The 25315-nt window shown below is 35.3% G+C and overlaps 1 protein-coding gene across 1 annotated transcript in view; it reads right to left on the minus strand.

Moving 5' to 3' along the window:
• LOC149799696 (voltage-dependent calcium channel subunit alpha-2/delta-1-like) overlaps positions 1 to 25315 on the minus strand; it is a 230274-nt gene that overhangs the window by 47685 nt on the left and 157274 nt on the right. The window contains exons 21-26 of the mRNA XM_089959053.1: positions 24722 to 24783; positions 22979 to 23046; positions 19215 to 19263; positions 17875 to 17981; positions 13605 to 13725; positions 4905 to 4961 (exon numbers count right to left, since the gene is read on the minus strand). Of these exons, the coding sequence (XP_089815179.1) occupies positions 4905 to 4961; positions 13605 to 13725; positions 17875 to 17981; positions 19215 to 19263; positions 22979 to 23046; positions 24722 to 24783 (464 nt within the window). The remainder of the gene's footprint in view (positions 1 to 4904; positions 4962 to 13604; positions 13726 to 17874; positions 17982 to 19214; positions 19264 to 22978; positions 23047 to 24721; positions 24784 to 25315) is intronic.

Raw genomic sequence — 25315 nt, forward strand, 5'->3', positions numbered from 1 at the left:
TACCATGTCTTACTTATGGCAAACCAACATGTAATGTATACCACCATACCATGTCTTGCTTATGGCAAACCAATATGTAATGTATACCACTCACTATACCATGTCTTACTTATGGCAAACCAACATGTAATGTATACCACCATACCATGTCTTGCTTATGGCAAACCAACATGTAATGTATACCACTATACTATGTCTTACTTATGGCAAACCAACATGTAATGTATACCACCATACCATGTCTTACTTATGGCAAACCAACATGTAATGTATACCACCATACCATGTCTTGCTTATGGCAAACCAACATGTAATGTATACCACCATATCATGTCTTACTTATGCCAAACCAACATGTAATGTATACCACTATACCATGTCTTACTTATGGCAAACCAACATGTAATGTATACCACCATACCATTTCTTGCTTATGGTAACCAACATGTAATGTATACCACCATACCATGTCTTGCTTATGGCAAACCAACATGTAATGTATACCACCATACCATGCCCTGTTTACGGCAAACCAACATGTAATGTATACCACCATACCATGCCCTGCTTATGGCAAACCAACATGTAATGTATACCACCATACCATGTCTTGCTTATGGCAAACCAACACGTAATGTATACCATCATACCATGTCTTGCTTATAGCAAACCAACACGTAAAGTATACCACCATACCATGCCTTGCTTATGGCAAACCAACACATAAAGTATACCATCATACCATGCCTTGCTTATGGCAAACGGGTAAGGTATACCATCACACCATGTCCTGCTTATGGCAAACCAATATGCATATCACCATACCATGCCTTGATAATGGCAAACCAACATGTACTGCATACCACCACACCATGTCTTACTTATGGCAAACCAGCATGTAATGTATACCATCATACCATGTCTTGCTTATGGCAAACCAGCATGTAATGTATACCACCACACCATACCTTGCTAATTGCATACCACAATGTAATGTATACCACCACATCATGCCTTGCTAATGGCATACCACAATGTAATGTATACTATCACACCATGTCTTACTTATGGCAAACCAATATGCATATCACCAAACCACGCCTTGATAATGGCAAACCAACATGTACTGCATACCACCACACCATGTCTTACTTATGGCAAACCAGCATGTAATGTATACCATCATACCATGCCTTGCTTATGGCAAACGGGTAAGGTATACCATCACACCATGTCCTGCTTATGGCAAACCAATATGCATATCACCATACCATGCCTTGATAATGGCAAACCAACATATACTGCATACCACCACACCATGTCTAACTTATGGCAAACCAGCATGTAATGTATACCATCATACCATGTCTTGCTTATGGCAAACCAGCATGTAATGTATACCACCACACCATACCTTGCTAATTGCATACCACAATGTAATGTATACCACCACATCATGCCTTGCTAATGGCATACCACAATGTAATGTATACTATCACACCATGTCTTACTTATGGCAAACCAATATGCATATCACCAAACCACGCCTTGATAATGGCAAACCAACATGTACTGCATACCACCACACCATGTCTTACTTATGGCAAACCAGCATGTAATGTATACCATCATACCATGTCTTGCTTATGGCAAACCAGCACGTAATGTATACCACCACACCATACCTTGCTAATTGCATACCACAATGTAATGTATACCACCACATCATGCCTTGCTAATGGCATACCACAATGTAATGTATACTATCATACCATGTCTTGCTTATGGCAAACCAACATGCATATCACCACACCATGCCTTGCTTATGGGAAACCAACAGGTAACGTATTATACCACGCCATGTCAATCTTATAACAAATCAACCTGAGAAGATTATCACCATACTATGTCTTGCCTATGCCAAACATACTTGAAAAGAATACCATCACACTATGCCTTGCTTAATGCAAACCATTCCAGATCTTAGATCAGCAAAATTTTCATTCAGATCCAAATGGGCACCACAAAAGACATTTTACTGAAAACCAATTTGATACGACTATCCTTTCAGGAGGAGTAGCAGTATGAAGATTTTCAGGATGGCTGCTACGAATAACAGTCATACAGGATGTCCAAAGCCCACCAATTTCAATTTAGGACCAATTAGACTTGTAATGAATCCATGTATAAAGATTCATCGCAATCATTCCAATCATTCATACTTAGTAGTGATAATGGATGAATGCAGCCTTGTGGGCGACTATGAGACTGTACCACATCAATGCCGACCTCATCACAGTAATAGAGCACCTCTATGACAAGGCCACCAGTGCAGTATACTTCAAAGGCAGCATAGAAGACTGGCTGAGAATGACAGTCAGAGTCGGACAAGGCTGTCTGCTCCCTCCCACACTATTCAACATCTTTCTGGAGAGAATCATGGTTGATGCTCTTGAAAAACATGAAGGGACAGTCAGCATTGGAGGCAGAACAGTCAGCAACTTATGTTTTGCTGACAACATTGATGGACTAGCAGGAAATGAGCAAGAATTAGCTAGTGTGGTAGAGGGCCTCGACAAAACCTGTGCAGCCTACGGCATGGAAATCAGTGCATAGAAGACCAAAATGATGACAAACAACACTAAGGGCATCAGCACTGACATCAGGACCCAAGGTACGAAGCTAGAAATAGTCCACAGCTTCAAGAATTTGGGGGCAACTGTAACATTAAGATTAAGGATCGAAGCCTTAAGTACTCTCCAGGATTTCACAGACAACAGCAGCGCTGACAAAACTGAAGCCCATCTGGAACGACAAGAACATCACAGTCAGTTCACAGGTAAGACTGATGCACTCACTGGTGATCTCCACATTTCTCTATGCCTGCAAATCATGGACCATAAAAGCTGACTTAAAAAAAGGATACAGGCCACAGAGATGAGATGTTTCCAAAAGATCCTCTGTGTTACATACAAAGATCGTGTCACCAATGAAGAAATATGGCAAAGGATCTGACAAGCCATTGGGCCTCATGAAGACCTCCTGATCACAGTGAAAAACGTAAACTGCAGTGGTATGGGCATGTCTCACAATTATCAAGACAATCCTGCAAGGCACTGTACAAGGAAGAAGAGAGGCTGGCAAAGAAGCGGTGGGAAGCTAACATTCGAGAGTGGACAGACTTGACATTGAGTGACTCACTGAGAAAGATGGAAAATCAAGAGGTATGGAGGAAGCTGGTTGTTCAGTCTTGTGCGGTACCCCAACGGTCTACCAAACTAAGGTACTGATGATGATGATGATGAATGGATGAATGGCAGGTCACATCATAAGCTCTTCTGGTCAATGACCAGCCGAGATTCAAATATTTTTTTTAAATCTAAAAAGCTCATCTAGACCGCCAGTCTAATATGTTTACAAAGTTCTGGTGAGATATCTTAAACACTACTGGAGTTCTATTCCTGAAAAGAGTGAAGTGTGAATGATAGATGGATGAATGAACAAACATACATTAAACGTACTGAACTTAATAACTTCAAATAGCAAAAACATATTTACACCAACAGTCTAATATGTTATTACCTTATTTTACAAAGATATGTTACATGGTTTTGGAGCTTTGCCCTGGTCATCACTTGATAGGATTTATAAACTTCAGAAACGAGCAGCATGCATAATTTTAAATGCATCTGTTGACTATCCCTCAAAAATACTGTTTACAGAACTCAAATGGTTTACAGCATATGAAAGGATAGATTTTCACAAGGCAGTTCTTGTATATAAATGTCTACATGGAACTGCACCAGAGTATCTTCAGGACTTATTTAGGCCTTTTTCAACTCAATACCAGTTGAGATCAATATCACATGGAAACCTTATAGCACCAAAAACAAAAACAGTGCAATTTAAAAAGAGCTTCCAATGCTCTGGTACAGTTCTGTTGAACAAGCTTCCACCACATAAAAAATCTCCTAAAAATATTACAGTATTTAAGAAGAGATATTATGAGCATGTATGTGTTTTTAATAGATGATGGAATTTAGTATTTTAATACTAAACATGTTAAAATAAACAGTAATTATTGCTATCTTCATATAATGCACACTGTTATAGTCTCCTTAAGAGCACCTCAAGGGAGAAAAGTCCTTGACTAATGAGTCACTCTCTATAAATAAAGTATTATTATTATTATTATGCTGATAATGGATGAGTAGGTGGATGGACAAATGGACAGAATGTTAAAGCAAAGCAAGCAAATTCAGTGAAAATTTTTGTTCCCTGTGTAGTATGGAAAGATCATCATTGCCTTTCACTTAAAAGTCCACCAAGAAAAAGAGAGTCGAAGGGAAGTAAGATGAGAAATTAAAAGTGCCAAACTGTCACGTTTAAGATGAATACAGCCACCCCAATGCTATATGTGACACACCTTCTAGTCCTGTTGAATGTGTATGCCAAGTTTTATCACCTAATCTCCGATTGCATTAAAGCTATAAATCACAAGAGAAAGTTATGATAACAAGCTTCATTTCTTAAAGTGAGTTTAATGTTACATAATGGAACTGAAAAGAGTAATGGAAAACTGAAAACAGTGAACATTATAGTATGTGACAATCACGTAAAAGTATACAAAAATTCACTCCTTATTTTCAAATGGCTTTAAGTTATTGAATAGAAGGAAACTGTCAAGGAAATTATAAAATACTGAGCTGTGACCTTGACCTTGAAGGTAATTGCCCCAAAGAGGTAAATGGCACATGTGTAAGTAGTTTTTGTATGAAAATCTTTGTCCCTCAACATAATGGCAAAAACTTTGTTCTGAACATCCATTTATGTAACTGACTTCACCTCTGCCATGGTTTTCAGATAAATACACCATAGCTCTAGGTAACCTTTCTAAGATTCACCTTTTAGGGAATATTCTTGTCAGTCCACCATATGTTCCAATGAAGGCTCCAATCATGCTGCAAAAGAAATAAAAAATTTATGAAAATGTCATAAAAAATAAACCGCAAAAAGAAATGTGTCTAGTGACTGTAACAACCATTATTTTACTATTTTTACGTAAAAGACATCTAACCATTCGTGCATTTATATCAATTCATATATTTTTGTAACTGTCAACAGATGTTGTTTTATGAAAACTGAAATTTTCATCAATAAATAAATTGATGTCTATGCCTTTTTGAGTGAAGAAAGTCATTATCATCACTTTTAAATCATGTGATAACCATGAAATAAACCATATTTAGTACCCATAAGAAATTGGTAACACCACAAATAAAATCTGACTCACAGTAGGTCTTGCTTTGAGCAAAATGATTTGTAGCTGGCAACACAAAAAGTCAACCTCACTACTTTATTCTCAGGTTGACAATCTAATAATGAAAATGGACAGCACTAGGAAAATCAGTTCTTCCTGAGACTATTCTAGGACATGCTTTACTATGGATATGCTAATTTCAAAACGATCACACCAAATAATCACATATTCTAAGCCCCACCTTTCTTATTTCAATAAATTCCACTCACACCCATGTTTACCAATCAGAGGTGGTTCCCCCCCCCATCACGTGACAGAGAAACAATGCTATGAGTATTAATGCGGTACAAGTTATTTCAGTTTATTAGATGACAACTTTCACAGATAACACAATGCAAAATTTATACTGTACTTCTGTACTTATAATACTGTTTAAGTACACACTCTGTAGTCATCATATATAACTAGTCAAATTTCTTTAAAATGTCTTCAGTACTTCAAAAGTTACACTCTTGACAAAAATACCAATCAGTTACAACTTCCCTTGCCGTGACCTCAACATTAAGAGATGGTATCACCAGTGTACATGACATACCGTCAAGTGTGTGTGGTTTGGACTTTTAATGAAGTTTTAACAATGTTTCAGTCATATCACTATGATGTCTGCATTGTGACAGTTTATAGTGATGTCTAGCATTGGGGCATCATGCCGCAGGCATGTAGCATGATGTCCCACCCAGTCACATTATCCTGACACCAGGCTGACCAGTCCTAACATTAACCTCTTAATGATGAGCGCCAAGCAAGGCAGCTGTTAGTACTATTTTTTAAAGTCTTTGGTATGACTCAACCATGGATCAAACCCACCACCTCCCACATATGAGGCAGATGCTATAACCACCAGGCCACTGGTGCGGTATACACTGTCAAGTTATATATATATATATATATATATATATATATATATATATATATATATATATATATATATGGGCAAAGTTTAATTAAAATATATTCACTGGTTCAAAAGTTTTGTGTGAAATTTCCACCTGATGTAATCTTGATCTTGTAGAAGGGTGCATAGTGATGGTTAATGTTTAACTGATATGCAGCTAATTTCTAGCCTGGACAAAGAGTCATTAAAGCCTCATCTGTGACTCAAATGTTACAGGATAAATAGACAAGTCAGAGAATTACATCTTCCCTTGTTTTGACCTTCACTTTGTGGCTGGGAGCATGGCTATCATACACAATACATTCTCTAGTTATATGTATTTGGGCAAAGTTTCAGTCATCTTCATCGGTTCAAAAGTTTTACTTCAGTCTAGAAACAAGGTCATATAATTACATATTTCACTTCCTTGACCCTGACTTTGGGGCAAGCTGGTGTGGCTATGGTGCAACACAAGATTCTAGTACTGATATATACATGGGAAAAGTTTCACAAAAATCTGTCCAATCATTGCAAAGTTATGGGCCATACATGTAAATGTTACTGGGCAGACATACTGATCGATAAACAGTGACACAACACAGAATGATAAGCTTGAGATGGAAGTATAATAATGATGATATAATGACAACATTTGGAAATATGTCAATATGTAGTTTCAAGTTTCCTAGAGGTTATATTTTAAGTCAACAGAATAAACTTTTTTTACAACCAGAAACTAATAAATGAAAGCTAATATTTATATCATTTATAGGAAATGTTATCAGCTGGAAACTAAAGCGAGTTAGGCATCAAGAAGATAATGAAACCACTATAAAAATTAAGTTTATAAACCACTTGAGACCATATCAAGGTATAGAAAAAACAATTTTTTAAACCTTTACCACAAAATGTGCATTTCTCACACTATGAAAAATAAAGTTTGATCTTTTAATTCAACTTAGAACTTTCTAATTGCAATAAATAGTTTAAAAGTTAGCTAATACTATTTAAATGCACTGGTCTGTCATTTTTCAATCTAGAGCATTAATAATGTGCTATGAAGTTCATTACACAAAAATATATATAATGCACCTTCAGCTGGCACAAGAAGCAGTGCAGTACATCCCCATATCTTGATCATTATAGTGGACACAAAATGTCCAAAGTGTCTCAATCAAGGTGCACGATGACATGGTAAAAGTTGCCACCAGTGACAAAAATATGAATTTTTCTAATCAAAGACATCCAAAGCAAAAAACATACACATCTGCTTTTATATTATTTTCATACTACAAAGAAATCTGTGACCAGCAATTAGTCTCTTACTGGCTGTAAATTATCAACAGTGGCTTTTCTTACATACCAAACCAACGTAATCAATTTCATATCTTGCCTCTACAAAAACATTTAGTAGTCTCCTGTAGCCATTATAAACATTATCATGCTGGAAACAAATTCAGATAATGTTCTCAAAATCTGTTTCAGAAGCTACTGTCATTGTCCACCCCTAAAAGTCAGATTTTACTGGATCAAAATCATGTGCTTTAAGCAGACTTCGAGTGACAGAATGCAAGATTAATAACAGAACTATAATTAATGCATCAGTCACTCCCTTGATTAGCCACTAAGGCATGCATGCAATCCTCTCATCTAATTCCAATACTTATTCACCAATATACAAAAACAAGTTATCCTGATGAGAGTAACATACTATATATATATAAGACAAGTCTAACTACAAATTCCACAGATCCAGATCTGCAATCGCATAATGCTCTGGCAGATCTGGGTATGTGCAGTTTGTTAGGAGTAATCAGTATAACAAACTGCATAGACCCTAATCTTCTGGTGCATTATGCCTTGGAAGATCAGGATCTTTGTTTTTTGTAGTCATACTCAACTTACAGCAAGTATACATGGTAATCTCAGTGTATCCCCTAGGGATGCAAGACTGAGAGTCAAAAATCTCCTTGCTGTCAAAACTGGGGGGTCAGAATGAGTAAAAAAACAAACTGGTACCAAAACTGGGGGTAAAATTAAAAATTTGGGGGTCTCAAGCGCAAATAAGGGTAAGGGGAAACACTGAACCTATCATTATATACAGAGTATAGTTGTTATAAAGGAAGGTTTAGCAATGCATAAACATACTCATTTCCACTACCAACTGTACTGGTGGTCGTAAAGGGCCTTCTGTGTAAGCTAGCTAGGATGCAGAGTGCATAAAAATCTATCTGACCATGAGCTAAACAAATACATAAGGTATAAAACCATAAAATGTAGACCACACTCCTTGTTGCATCTAAGGGTGGAGTGCAAATAAAGATCCATCAATTCATCAAGTGTCATACTTATAAACAGCACCCAAAATGACCTTTAAACACAAAATTTCAACAGTCACTAAAGCATGATATACAGTATCACAATTCATTGTCAATAATGCTGTAATACTTATCAAGGTGAATTCCTTCAACAGATTTCATCTTTCTAAGTAGGATAATATGCATATAGAGTGCACACAATTTTTTATGATATATAGAAGAAAAAAACCTTAAAATATCGAGTGTGACCATGACTTTGAATAAAAATATCTCACATATGCAATGCAACACTCCATCTAGTGACAGTATACAAGTAAAACAAACCATATCTTAAAATGTTGTTAAGCTAGAAAGCAGAAAAGCAAATGTGACTGAAACCTAACTGACATGACCTTGATATCTGACCCCGATCTTGAAGATATGACCTCCCAATGCAGTATGCTTCACACCTATAAAGCCTTCATCTCCAATGGGTCTAAACATTATAGAGTGGGAAAGTAAAGTGTAATAGAAAGTTTCAATATATAGCACTATGAAATAGACCACAAAGACCCTCAATATAGTTCACAAAACACCCGCTAATGATAACATATGCATATACCAGACTGCCTCACTTGATCTCAAACAGATCTAAAGATAAAGAGCTGAAAAGAAAGTGTGACAAAAAAAATAAATATTGAGCCATACATTTTACTGCGCTGACAGGACTCCCAATGTGATAAACAAAACAGAGTAAGTGTGTCAATGTCTACTAAGTTTTATCCCTTAATTGAAATGGCTTTAAAGCTCTGAAGCAGGAATTAAAGCAGGGTTGAATAAAAAAATACTGAACTGTGATCCTGACCAAGAAAATAGGATGCCCATTGTGGGTTGGATGATGACATCTAGGGACGATGTGCAAGTAAGCCAAAATTTCATGCCTTAATGTCAAATGGTTTCAAAATCATTGAGTGTAATGTAAACATGAAATAGCCATAACTATGACCTTCATGATTGGTTCTCCAATTTGGTACACAACACACTTTCTAGTGATGATACAGAACTATAACAAGTTGCATCACTTAATCTCAAACTGCTTTAAGGTTATAAAGTGGAAAAAAGAAAGAGTTATGGAAAATACTGAATACTGAATCTTGACCTTGACCTTGAAGATAGCAACCCTAACTGGGTACAAGAAACCCATGCAAGTGATGATGTACAAAAATACCAAGTTTTATCATTTAATCTCAAACAGCTTAAAAGATAAAGAACAAAACGGAACGTGTGACGGATGGATGAAGGGAAGCACTGATTATGTGTCCCCCCCCTTTGTTTGAAAAGGAACAAGTCGTTATGAGCTACTTTGGTGATAAGAGTGTGTTACTAACAAAGAAACATATCCTCAATTTCACAATTCTAGCATGAACTGTGCTTCAACCCCCCCCCCTAAAAAAACCCAGTAAGCCAAGTCAGTGATACATAAATATGGTCAAAGTGATCAGTTTCTGCAGTGAGGTAGTGGCATTCATGAAGATGTATCCCCTCTCAAAGTCTGAAAAAAATTTCATAATTTCAGATAGGACAATATACAAAAAGCTTTAAGCAAAACTAGTGAAATATGAAATGACTGACAAAGATGAATTCAGTCACCTAGTTTAATGAGTGAAGCATGATAAATTAAAACAACATACAGCCAGTCACTGAAGTGTGAAATATGATGGTTCATAGGGTGTAATTCTCATGATGAAGAATGTAAAGTTTCAAGATTCCAGGAATAACAGTATGTATAATGGATGCAAGATTCCTGGAATAACAGTATGTATACAGGATGCAAGGTTCCAGGAATAACAGTATGTATCTAGGATGCAAGATTCCAGGAATAAGTCAGTATACAGGATGCGAAATTCCAGAAATAGCAGTATGTATATAGGATGCAAGATTCCAGGAATAACAGTATGTATATAGGATGCAAGGTTCCAGGAATAACAGTACATATACATGATGCAAGATTCCAGGAATAACAGTATGTATACAGGATGCATGATTCCAGAAATAACAGTATGTATACAGGATGCAAGGTTCCAGAAATAACATTCAGCATACAGGATGCATGATTCCAGGAATAACAGTATGTATACAAGATGCCAAAAATCCTATCTGGTTACGAGCTAAATAAAAGAAAAGCTTATGTTGCTATGAGCTAAAGAAAAAGAAATTAAACCGAAACCAATGAATGTGAAACAGAGGTAAGATAATGTCATTTTTTAAGGTATGAGTGTGGTACTAATAAAGATTCATAGAATCATCAAGTTTGATGATTTGAGCATGAATAGAGAGAAATAAACTAAATCTGAACCGCAGTCAATGAAGTGCAAAATATAGATCACAGTGACTCATTTTACAAGAGTTTTCATACAAATCATTTTCTCACCACATGTCATGATTAATGGTATAAGACTGTGTATACAGAGTGTAAAATCTAAGCTAATGGCAAATACTTACGCAAGAATGTACAACTAATACATGTAAATAGTTAGCCCTGTTAGCCCCATTACCAAGGAACAGGCAGGTACATAGCCCTGTTAGCTCCATTACCAAGAAGGAGGCACAATGAAACCAACTCCAAATTGTTACCTATGACCTGGGAAGAATAAATTGGTTGAGACGCAGTGAGATTTAACTTGAACATTATGCTTTTACATTTGTGGATATTGATGCCAGGGTTAGTACTATGGACTCTCCTCTACTTGTAGATGCAAAGTAAAATAGCATAGATTCATGCATCAATGAGAACTATTGTCCTTAACCTGTAAACACATGCAGTCTTTGTAAGCAGGTGGTTTTCAAAAAAGTTTCAATTCTAATTTAATGAAAATAGCATCTTCTAAATTGTTCAATAAATAAAAATCCTGACTAACTTTATAAATCTTTTTCCAAATTTATAAAGAATGGCTGAATTGTTTAAACAGGTAAGCAGTTTCAAAATGCAAAAACCTCAATTTTAGTAAATGGGTAAGGTGAAACAGTCAAAATTTTAAAAAAGGGAGTAAATATGCAGTTTAGGAAAATTTTGCTGTTTACCTTGGCTCTGACCTGTGAAAAACAAAAGATGCATACAAAATAAAACCTCTTGTCTAAATACTTTCTGAACTGAATTACACAAAATAACTAGTAAAGCTGTATGGGTGATAGGAAAATTCAGTCAGGAAGGATAAAAGAAAGACTGGCATATATTCTATGCAGCATCAGTAAACTATGCAGCTAATGCCATATTAAATCTCGTGAAATTGGTGTTATGTAAACCTCATGGAATTGGTGTTCTCATGGAATTGGTGTTATGTAAACCTCATGGAATTGGTGTTCTCATGGAATTGGTGTTTTGTAATCTCACGGAATTGGTGTTTTGTAAATCTTATGGGACTGTTGTTTTATAATGCATTATTAAAAATAGGAATATCTCATTATTCTATTTAATAATTTATTTCAGCATAAAATATTGCTGATATTCAGCATATAATAGGCTATACATGGCTGCCAGAATATTTGAGAGAGAAAGTACTCAGGTAAACTCCGGGAAGAACCATCAACCCATTGGAAACTATTGGCTAGCTTTCTTACTTGCCCACATTAGCCGAGCCAAGACTCAATCAAACCCACAAGGACAGATGTGAGATGTCAGTGATTTGTAAAGGCAAGTGACTTAGATTAATTGGACACATGGGATCATGTCATCTGATTAGATCTGGATGATACAGTTAGATGCCAGAGTTCAGCCTTTTTAATATGGTTTGATTGTGGGTGGGGTGTCAGTATTTACCAAAGTATACCAGAAAAAGGATGAATTTGATAGCTTTATTAACACTGATAAATAAACAAATCCTATCTTAATTCATTGAATGAATATTCTAATAGGAAAATTTGGTATTCATTTCAAATCCAGGTGTACAAGTAGATAACGAAGAAACACATGCATGCAAAATAATGGATAAAATCACCTCACAGTTTGCTATCATGAGGATAAATATATACGATGGGATATCGCATTATAATTCATACCCACTCACACAGTATTTATCTCGTATATAACCATCAATGGATTTAAGTACTTTTGCCCTGTTGCCATTTACTTATAAACCTATCTTCACAACCAGAGTCTATTTTAATAATTACAACATGAAACTGATCCAATATGCACCAAAATATGATCCAAATGCAGCATAATTCCTAGCCCTACCCATTTTGAAAACATTTTATTTCTGAAATAAACCCTGCCTAACATATCAGATTCAGTGCCTTGCAAAGGCTACTTTTTGCCATAAATCATATTATAGGTGCAGGCAATGAATGACACTTTTGTATCTGGTAGTTTCTGAAATTGGGATGGATCCAGTCTATAAGTCTTGAAATGGATTGTCTGAATTTTACACTTGATATTGTTAGTGTGATCAATCCTTGCATTTAAAACAAGGCAGATGTAGACTGAGTGCTGAAAGAGAAACTTACCAAGCATGACATCTTATTCACTTTAAACAGTCCTGCAAATTGTCCATAATGATGTGGATTTTACATACATGGCTGCAGAATGCACCGCAACCAACAGTCAATAGAAGTATTTAAAAAACCTGAGATAATCTAATTTACATTCTGTCTGTTGGATTAAAGATATACTAGAACGCAACTAATGGTACCAAAAAAAAGCTTTTACAGAATCATAAATTATTTTTTACTCTGAATTGAGGGGTAGAAAAAATGTTACATCAATTCACTAGTTTATAGAGTTCAGAATCGATCCCTCGCTTTATCAATGTACTATTGTGACAATAGATTTTTCACCGTATCAATTAGTCTGCAATAGTGTCAGAATCTGTTATCAAGAATTATTGAATACTAATTTTAAAAAAATGGTTATCCAAACTTTAAAAATGTTTATATATTAATTAGTACATTCAAATATTTGTAGAAATTCAGTTTAGTTTAAACTGTTCTCATCAAATGAAGATACTTTACTTTCTAGATGTTAGTGGGGGGCCTTTTTTGGCAAATCAGAATTTTTTTTACAATTACTGATATTTACTAATATTTCTAGTATATATGGCGTAGTATGTAACTTTACCCATTTATCCCTAGTTCAGCTTTCTTGTCAGTGTTGAACAACGTCTTCCAGTAGCCATCAAAAGAGTCGGTTATGTTGATGTCCCATAACAAGTGCTTCAGGCGGTACTCATACTCTTTATCTGGAACACAATATAATATATAAAAGACAATAAAGATTTAAAGTTTGAACAAGAGTCTCGCAAACAGACTGATTCTCTACTGAGCAAAAAGTATTGCCAGGAATTCAAGAAAAGGCCAGTTCTTCATTTTAACTGCCAAGTGTTGTAACCATCTGATATTGCCGTGCCGGACATACTTGATTTCAGACTGGGAACATTTTCATTTAAGACCAAGTAGACATCATACATTTTATTGGGGGGGGGGGAAGCACTTATTGATATGGTCAATGATTCAGGAGGAGTAGTGATAGCAAGACTTTCATTTTAGACATCAGATCAGTACCATTTTCCTGTATGTCCAGCAAGATATCATAAGAAGTCTTGTGGTGAAAAAACCATGTCAATATAATGTTCCTTTGGCGATATTTAGCAATACCAAGATTTGCAAAATGATTGCTTCAGAGGTCATATTGGACTTCAGATCAACACCATTTTCATTTAGCACTAACTCAACATCATAAAAGAATTCAAGAATACATAGATGCTGCTGGATTTTATTTAAAGGGGGCAGCTCTCCCCTTCTCATAAAAATAAGGGGAAGTAGAAAAAAGGAGGAGGAGGAGAAACAACCAGAGTTTAATATTTGATAGAGGTCAATATCTACTACTCTCTCTTACTGATCCCCTCTGTCAGAGCTTTACTGAAATTAAATTCTTTTAAAGATGCTGCCTCTAGTTGCGAAGTATTAATGTGTTCATTGTTTCCAAGTTTAATCTGTGTCTTAGCTGTGTATGAATACCATTTTTTCTAGTAAAATATGTTTATATATCTTTGCATATCATTATAAATATCAATAAAATGAGTTGTAAACAACTGCAAACAATCTGGGACAGCATCAAGGCTTGAATACAATGACCGTTTTGTCAACTGAATTTTTGGCAATGATCGATATGTAAACAAGGTCATTCATGTGAATGGGCTTGCATTTATTGTAAACATCTATCAACACAATGAAACTAACAACAGACACCATTCTGTAGCATAATATGTTGTGACTCCTTAGCTTTCAACCTTATCACAAGGCCTTCATCAGAGAAATGCCTTCTGGGCTGTAGTCATGTGATCAATTAAATGTTGCTGATGTGACAAATTCCTTCTTCACAATGGCGAAGTTCCAATCCAGAATCATGGACCAACACTGGCTGCCCCTACATTATTTCAATAGCTTCTCTTTTTTTTCTCCTCAGGGTATTATTCCCTCTATCAAGTACTCTGATGTTATCCCAAGAAATAGTATTCCCTGATTCTTTGCAATGCTCACCAACTGCAATCTGGGATTTCTGATGGCATTAGTGTTCTTTAACTTTTTTCCAAGCTTCTGGCAGTTTCTCCAACGTAGTCTTTTCCACAGTCATCACAATGGCATTTATAGATTTTGGGATAAATACCAGGAACTTATCTATGAGATGAAACTATTGTTACCAAATTTTGTTATGGAAGAGGAACTGTTTCTGATGCATGTGCATTACAGAGTTTTCAATGATACTAAATCCAAACAGTTGAAGAAACTTTACACACTTTGCAAAGAAAGAAACTTGAATGATCCAGTTTGAATAAGTCAAATGATGATGGCAAAATAGATCAAAACAGATGGGTGGTCAATGTTTCAAGAGTTTTAATGGAAATGAAAATTAGCGCACTTAAGAAGGGATTGAATTTTGCTATTACACCAAAATAAGTTATGGTTAAAGAAATTTGGACATCCACAGAATTGGCAGGCTATCAAGTTCAGAGCCTTAAAAGTGAAGTAGTCAAAGCCCTGATTTCAGAATGACCAAAAAAAGGAGCATATCAGCTACCAAGAAAGGGGCAAAAGCAGAGCAACCATGGTTATAAATTGGAGAGACTACAACTCAAAAATTAGTATACTTTTGCTGGATAAGAATACATATGTAAAGTGAAAAAAAGATCCCACTAGTAAATACAAAAGATCATTGATACTCTAAAGACATGGGAGAAAGAAAAGAAGATCAATACAGATTTGTACAACCGTATTTATCCCACTAGTGAGGAGGCACCAAAATTGTATGGACTCCCCAAGGTACACAAGACGAACACCCTCCCAAATCCTATTGTATTGGGGGTAGGTTCTGTTACTTATCTTGCGTTGAAATACCTAGCAGAATTGTTGGGTCCATTAGTTGGTCATGGTTTATCTCACATAAAAAAGTGCAGATTTTGTTCAGAAAATTCAAGATTTGGAAGTTACTCCAGGGACAAAAATTAACCTCTTATGATGGTCTTTTTTAACAGCATACCTGTTGACAAGGCCTTGTTAGTTCTCCAAAATTAACTCTCAAAAGATACAGAGTGGAACAAATGCTCAACTTTGGTGTTAGAACAAATAATTATTCTGTTGAAATGGGTCTTGAACACTACTTATTTTATCTATCAGGGAGAATTTTATCAACAGAAGTTTGTGGCAGCAGTGGGCTCAACAGTATTTCCTAATCTGGCAAATTTGTGTATGGAAGATTTTGAGCTCAATGCCATTTCAACTGAAGCAGCCCATCCTCTGGATGTATGGTTTCATTATGTGGGTGACACTTTCACCATGATGCATGAATACAATATTAAAGAATGCACAGTACATCTCAATTCCATTGATGAAAATATCCAGTTCACTTAGGAAGTGGAATTGGATGGGAAGTTGCCATTTTTGAATACTTGTATTCACATTTCAGATGATGCAGGAATAAAAGTTACCATATACTGCAAACCTATCCACACAGACCAGTATCAAAACTTCAACTCCAACCGTCATCTTGAGATAGAAGATAAAGCGGTTAGAACCCTGTTGCATCGGGTGAACAGCATTGTTGGTTTTAAGAAGATCGGGTGTTGGGGGTGTAACATATTAAGAAAGCTTTGAGGTTGAACAGTTACAAAGACAGAATGTTGGTGTCTCTGGAAAAAGACCAGAGAAGGAAGGAACATCCGAGGGACAAAGGAGACCAATGTTTAATTGTCCCTTACCATATATTGGTGGACTCTCATATAGATAACAGAAAAGCTTCCGAAGGCATGGAGCTAATGTGATCAACAAACCCTTTCAGACCATCCCCTCAATCTTGATACCTCCAAAAGACCAAACTCTTTTGAATAAGAGTAATCTATAAACTCCAGTGTGATAACTGTGGAAAAGACTACATTGGGGTAGCCACTAGCAGCCTGGAAATAAGAGTTAAAGAACACTTATACACCAATAGAGGATCCCCGAGTGAGTGACAGCAGTTGGTGAACATTGCAAAGAATCAACTATATCTTGGGATAACATCAGAGAACTTGCCACTGATAATAATACCCTGAGGAGGAAAATAAGAGCAACTATTGAAATCATGGAGGGGGAGCCAGTGTTGAACCGTGATTGGAACTTTCACCATTCTACAAAAGGATTTCGTCACATGGTCAACATTTAGTTGATCACATGACTCCAGTCCAGATGTCATTCTTCTGATGAAGGCCTTGTGATAAGGTCAAAAGCTAAGGGGTCATAACCTATTATGCTACAGAATGGTATCTATTCTTAGTTTTACTGACTGCCAATGGCTGTATCAGGTAACAATATTCATGCTTTTAAATCAAGTTGGATGTCATCTGGCTTTCAGTATGAGATATCTAACAATTGTTACAATTTATATTGATTCAATACTCTGTTATTAATTTCAGAAAAGGGAACATTGCTGAAATACTGTTATGTGCTGAAGTCAGACGCTTCCTAATGACAAAACTATTGCTAAAAATGATCAGCAGATGAAGCAATGGCTTAAAACAAAAAAAGTCGTTACCACAAGATTATGGAATCTGTGTGAATAGTAGAAACAAGTATACTTTGAATGTAAAATACATGCTGCACAACAGTAATGTTTTAGTGCAAAAAACACTTGTGAATATTCAAGAACTGACAGGCCAAAAAGGCAGATGATTCTGATTCCGATTCCCAGTCTAACAAGAGTAATTTGCAAGGCATCACACAAAACACTTTTTAAAAATTTATTTTCCACTTTTCCTACATTTCATTCTATGCAAATCTTAAAGGAGTAATGTCTGTTCTATACCTATATTTGATGGAATAAATTCACAAATTAATGGTATAAAACTCGCAATTACCTATTTCTGTATTTCCAATATTCCCTTGGACTAGGTCACTCAGCAATTCTCTTAGATCTTCAGCTCTTCCTTGCTGGTTTTCTGTTTTGGTAAAATTCTCGTAATTCCTGAAAATTAGCAATGCATTTCCCAATATGAAATGTATGCTCACATTTGTTGATTAGACAGGCATTTGGTCCTTATTAGGAATTTGTCAACTAAAATAAAAAGATTATGCTATATTGTGTTGTAAATAATTATAACGTACATGTTCATCAACTTTTTACAATGGCAGGAGATTCAATATTTCGATCATATGTTACGCATTGTAAACCAAGGCAATAATACAACTAGAAGGAGGAAGTATGTTAACTTAACATAGATCTAAATAGTTTGTATTGTTATGTATATTTATACAGTGTGCTTAACTTTGATCCATATTTATAGTGTGTGCATAACTTTTGTCCATGATTGTAGATTGGACTCTTAGATAATGTAAACATGTTGATATGGCCTTTCGACCATAGAAGGTTCTAAGTGGTGTACCTGCTTTTGTACATTATCAATAAGTTGCTTACTGATGTTTGAGTTCAAAGTCTAGTCTTAGAATGTTCTAGAAGGGAACTTGTTCACAAATTTGATGGGATAAAACCATATCCTAGTCATCTTATTGTGACTTTAATAGGTTTTTATACAACTCTGAAGTAATCAAATTTTGTGTTCAGATATAATTTAAGAGGAATTATTTATTTAAAAAGTCATCACTGGAATTATCAAAAGGATACATGATATAATGGACTAAATCAATTTATCATGATTATTATGAATTCATTCAAGGACATATTAGATTATATCATTGTGATACAAAACAACTATTGGCACATCAGCACATTCAATACCAGAATTCATTCAGAACACTCTATACTCCTGGACTTATAATAGAACTTTTAGGATAATTTGGGATCTGATATACAATACTACAAGTTCCTTTGAAATTTTTAAAACTTTTTAATTATAAAATAATAACATTAAAATTCTAGTGGTTGTATTGTTACTGCCTTCACAGCTATCAAGATATGCAATTTAGCAACATGCAGCTATTGGTTATAAATGACAATGAAATTTCATTCATTAACCAGTTGTCTTGATGGCCAAGTTGCATGTTTACTGTAAATTAAATGTGAGATTTTAATCTGAATGAGTAAAAATAATTGTTAACAACTTGACGTAAGCAAAATTATTTATTTCACTTTCTTTGATAGCATTGAATATGGACTCAATGAAAAGAGGAAAAACAGATTATGTGACTTAAAGTAAACATGTCGAAACCATATATTTTGATAGTTGAAATCTTTACTTACATGTCTGCTATCAAAAGTTCTGTATTGGATTTATTCAACATACTCAGATCTGGAATAAACATAAATCAAACTGATAACAGTTATCTTCTATATATACCTGCTTATAAGTCAAGTACAACTGCAAACTACATAGACTAAAATCTGCCATTGCATAATGCATTGTCAGATCTGGGTCTGTGCAGTTTGTTAGGAGTAATCAGTAGAACAAACAACATATACCCTGTCTACAGGTGCATTATGCTACCTTTGTTAATTTGGATTTTGACTGGTCCTACAAGCAAGTATATATAGGTAGGTCTGTATTCAACTAGATGTCACAAAAGACCAAAAGTTGAAAGTAAATCCTCACAATCTTTTTAGATGAGCAGAGAATATGAATGCATCAGCTCTACATCTAACTGAAAAATGTTTGCACTGAAACAGATTATGATATTAAACAGAAATATGGTACAATATATTTTCATGATGATGCTCTCCATTACCATATGATTCTGCCCTTAATGCAAAGAAATCATGGGCCCTAATTAAAACAATTCCAATTTTTACACAATCAACAAAAATTACATACAGAAACCACCCCAAATATCTCATTTATTAGTAGGTGAACATCTGCAACAAGCAGGTATAATATGATTACTGAAGTGGGTTTGTCTGTACATCTGCCTATTTTTGCCATAAATGCTGATTCTGTCAGAAGACAGTGTAAAAAATAAAATACACCTCTCCTTTGATAACAAGTACATGATGCAGTTCACAAATATAGCCCCTGGCATCAGCAAGAGCACATAGTGACATGGGACATTTGAAAAATTAAGAAAGAGATGAACATTGGCAGTGTCAATGGAGTGAGGGTGGATATTCCGATTAAGTCATTGATAATACGTTCAATAATCAAATTGGTAATAATTGTAATTAAATAGTTTTTCTAATGAAGATGTTTTCTTTTCTGTACAAATTATGATTATTTTCAATATATCCAATATCAGCAAAATCATTTAAAACATTACACAGGACGATTTCAATAAACATCTCATATGTGCAAGCAAAATTATTGTCTTATGTCACTGCATTTTCCAAGTGAATTTGGATACATTCTAGTGTTACTGTACATTCAGAGTAAAACACGATTCTTTATATCAATGAACAATGACAGTCATTAAAGAACAAATTTTTTCCTCATAAAATCTATTTATTGTTTATTAACCAAACACTTGTTTTATAATGACATTATGAATAATTGTTAATAAAGCCCTTTCCTAATAAAGTTTGTGCTTTTCTGTTTAAATTACCTTTTATTTTTCAAGATGCCCAACCTCTGAAAGATTGTGAACATTATTTCAACTGGTTTCAACAACCTTTACATGTACATTAAAACAGTATGTAATATATCACTGCCTTTTTGTTGTTGTTGATTCAATTCACACCAAACAGGATTCCCTTTTTCAAAAACTAGGGCCATTTATTTCTGTCAATGTAGAAATGAAATTTTTTGTTGTTGTTCTGCTAGTAAAGAACTTATGCCATGATTTCATTGCAATAATCAAATTCTTCTCATCTCTGAGGAAATCTCTGAGAGCCAATTCAGACTTTTAACTACAAACTTGGAAACTTGCTTCTCCACAATGAACTGTATCCAAAGTGCAGCCTTATATTTCACCAAGTTTTCGCGTTAATTGGTTTCCTTAATATCTTCAATCAAATCTGTGAATGAGTAGACTCATGTAAGGTAGTTTCTTTATAGTATGTACACAATAATTTTTATAATGGTGTTTGCTGGATCAACTTAATTGACTTGACACATGACCAGCCCACTAGCTCTTACACAGGTTGGACTTGCATGCCTTTCAACTTTCCTTCTATTGTACCTCCATTATTTGATACAAAAGACTAACTAATGCGACAGTACAAAACAGGTATGTTCTGGATTGTGATGTCACATAAACCAAACTAAAACATACATGCCACACTCTTAGAGGTATAAGCATAATTACTGCCATTGTAAGTGGCAAAAAAGTGTAATTTGGGCTTAAAAAGTGCGATCTATAATATGTGCTGTAATACATGTCAGAATTACTGCATCTATGAAAAAGATACATTTTTACTACTAACCTGGTTCTTCAGCTGGTCAAAATTCATATCACAAAGGGCAAAATCCATATGGCTTAGAACCAGAATACAAACCAAAAATACACTGAAATATCATTTATATTCAGCATTCACTTCAACTTGCCTACATGTGTAACTTTTTCAACTTGCCTACATGTGTAACTTTTTCAACTTGCCTACATGTGTAACTCTCACTGAAGGTGCTCAGAGTGCTGTATTACATTACTCTCATATTCTTCTTTTAAGTTTGTAAAGCGGTGTTGATTTGTCACTTTTTCTGATCTGACATGTTTGAAGTTTGAAAAGATCCATCTGCTCTAACATTTTTCTTCATCATATAACAGCCACAACTCACACCATTAAGCATTTTACTTAACATATGGGGCCATTTTCTTTAAAAATATAGACTGGTTCACTACCTAATTAGATTCTCAACAAATGAATCTGTTAAGCAAAGTTTACTTTTGAAGAAACCGCTCCAGTGGCCTAGTGGTTGGAGCGTCTGTCTCGGATGCGGGAGGTTGTGGGTTCGATCCCCCACCGAGTCATACCAAAGACTTACAAAAATGGTACTAACAGCTGCCTCGCTTGGTGCTCAGCATTAAGAGGTTAGTGTTAGGACTGGTTGGCATGGTGTCAGGATAATGTGACTGGGTGGGACATCATGCTACATGTCTGCAGCATGATGCCCCAGTGCTAGACATCACTATAAACTTCCACACTGCAGACATCATAGCAATGACTGAAAAATTGTAAAACCTACGTTAAAAATCTAAATCATATATACACACACACACATACTTTTGAAGAACCCATCTGTCTTCTTGGAAATAGGTCATATACAGCTGCTATAAAGAGCAAATAAGGAAAGTATTCTTATGCAATTCTAACGCAGCAGTCACTTTTTTAAGAACATTCCAAAATTCATGTGAGTGGAACTTAAAAGATGATAATAAAAATAACAAAAAACAGCTTTTACTTGCTTTAATTTTTTAATTAAGCAAAACACCATGATGCATATAAGCTAAGGAAAATGTAATTTGATGAAAAAAAAGCTTAAAGGGATTTGTTGCCAATACCTGTATCAAAGGGAGATTACCCTATTTTACTGACAACAGCTGGCCAGGCAACTATTAGCTATCTTGGCTAAATCTTTAGAATGTGACGGCTGTATTTGGAAACTAGTAGTTCTCCCAAGGTAGTAATTTTAACTGAAGAAGAATCAACAACAGTGAAACTTTTTTTGTTTTTTTTAAAACATTGTAATATTAGTAAAATATTGCTGCTGTGATTTCACTGCAAATTATAACACAAGTTCTGCTCATCCCTGAGTAAGCCTCTGGGTGTCAATGTGGGAATTTTAAGTTGACTATAAACTTTGGCACCCACTTGTCCATAATGAATCCTATCAGTGAAACTAAACTTTTCAGCACCTAATATGTCTTTCGCTTGGTTCCTTTTCTATCACTGATGCCATTTGTAAATGAGTATGACAAACTAGTGAGAATTAATAGATACTTTAATAGTTTGATACATAATACAGTATAAAAATATCGACCTTCCAGTAAGTCTCCCTATATTGTTACAGCTTTACAACATGTATGTTATTGCTATGATTCTTTGTAAATGTGAAACCCTGACAAAGTCAATAAACTTACCAAACTTCCTGAAGTCCAGTTCTACCTTAAGGTGATACTTTTTGTCAGATGGTAAGCAGATTCCAAGACTGCAAAGACAGATAAATACAACTGATTTTTTTCTTCACTTTGTTTTCATTGCATATTGAAATTGATACTCTTTTTTTTCTGATAGTTGAATGTTTTGTTAAGAAAATTTGCTTCAACCTGTGTTTTTAAGAGCTTGTATATTTTCTGTAAATCACTGACAAGTACACAGACCTGCCAACACTAACAAATTCTTCTCAGTAAGGCAGTCAATTTGTTTAAGGTAGACCACCTTTCAGTAAGGTGTAAAAGATATCATGTAGTTCTATCACAAAGTTGGAATACAAGCATTTTAAAAGTTCAGACAGTAAACATAATGTTGAACTAAAAAGTTTGTAAAGTACATTTAGACCTTAATTACCTCCAGTAAACCTTCACAAACCCCAGTTCCAAAGCCTATAGAGCTCAATGGGTTCTTGCTATCTATCAACTTTACATAACTCTTAGATTATTCTTTTCTCAATTCCAATTATGTAATGCCATGAGGCATACTCAAATCAACACCGGTCCAATAAACATAATTGCTGCCTTTCCTGTTTCTTCTAAGAATCTGAATATTCCTTTTTAATCTTCTCTACTGACTATTAACACTTTTAAAGAGGCATATTTTCCCTTTTGTCTTAAAAATGTATCACTTGTTGGATGTCAATTTTAAAAAATTCTATAAGCAACAGCTTGATTATGCAGACGTTTTGCATGAAAAATGTTATTCAATTTAAAGCATCCAAGGTATTTCTGTAAAGTTAGTCTGGTTACCTGACCAACCCCACTTTAATATTAGACCCACATTCAAATCAAACAGGAACAAGTCAGTATACAGATTTTACAGCAATAATCATATTTCTGTGATTTCCACTTTTCACAAGACTTAAGGGTTGGCAGAACTTCACACACTTCAGATGTCTCTCTCTCACACACATGCTATCTCCACACAGACAAAGAAGTATGTTCATTCAACCATAAACCATGATATGAAAAGTGAGAAATTTCAGATCACTCCCTTTCTCTTTTGAGAGGCTGTGGGTTCGATCCCCAGCCAAGTCATACCAAAGACATTTAAAAATGGTACTAGCAGCTGCCTCGCTTGGTGCTCAGCATTAGCAGGTTAGTGTTAGGACTGGTCAGCCAAGTGGCAGGAAAATGTGACTGGATGGAACATGATGCGACAGTGCTGGAGAACACTAGAAACTGACACAATGAAGAGACGCTCTTTCTCTCTCTGTAAGCGCGCGCGCGCACACACACACACACACACACACACACACACACACACACACACACGACTATCTGCGTATTCAGGAAAGACCTATCTTTAATTTACAAAGTGCAGCTGGAGTCAAGCAGGTATCACGCTATCTTCATTCAGATAAAATTCTTTTCAGATGTACATGTTCTTGAATAAAACCATCAATTTTGGGACACCTGAAAACATTAATTAAACATGACCTCTTGTCCAGCATGATTAATGCAGCTGGTCTCATCAGTTTTTATCTAATTTCATTCAATAAAACCAGACTTAAAAGACCTCTGCTGTGGGGGAACCACCTTTCATGTGAGACCTCTTTGTGCATAATGAGAGGCTACGTCAATTATTCATAGAAGGGCAGTTTCTCAATATAGGTTTTACTACACTGCTGTTCTCTCTTTTCTCTAAGCATGCCTTGACAATAATCTCACCTAAAAGTAGTTCCTCTGATGCCAGTATAAGAGTAAACTCTACTCTCTCTATCCACATGGCGCTGGAAAGAAAATATTTAAACATTATCTTTGTACATGCTTTTGAAATAAAGTATACAAAAGATAAATTATGACTTGATCAAAGTAATTTCCCATGCTCAGAGAATAAATATCTTAAGAGTTTGAAATTTTCGGCAATATCACACTGCCTTCATCAGTGACTAATGTTGATCTTGTAACTTAAAATAGTTATTCATATGAGAAGACTGGTGTAGATAGGTGGTAACTCAAGCCCCTGATCCCTGTTTAGTTTTGAGACCATAATATAATAATGAGAATAACTGTGGTATCCTTTTGTGTGCACATTGGGTAGGAAAACACACAGTAAACTAACATTCATGACTCACCCCACCATAAAATGAAACTACTACGGATTTGATAATGCTGTATCAAACCAAAACAAACTGTGATTGTAAATAATAGATTAAACCCAAAATAAAGGTGTTTCGATCTCTCATGTAACATTCTCTCATCTAGTTTTTGTCTGCCCATATGTGATCATGGTAATAAATTGCAGTCAATGCAAACCAACAG

This window comes from Sinohyriopsis cumingii, chromosome 5 (genome assembly GCF_028554795.1).
Source record: "Sinohyriopsis cumingii isolate HCF-2022 chromosome 5, ASM2855479v2, whole genome shotgun sequence".
In the NCBI taxonomy this organism is placed as follows: Eukaryota; Metazoa; Mollusca; class Bivalvia; order Unionida; family Unionidae; genus Sinohyriopsis; species Sinohyriopsis cumingii.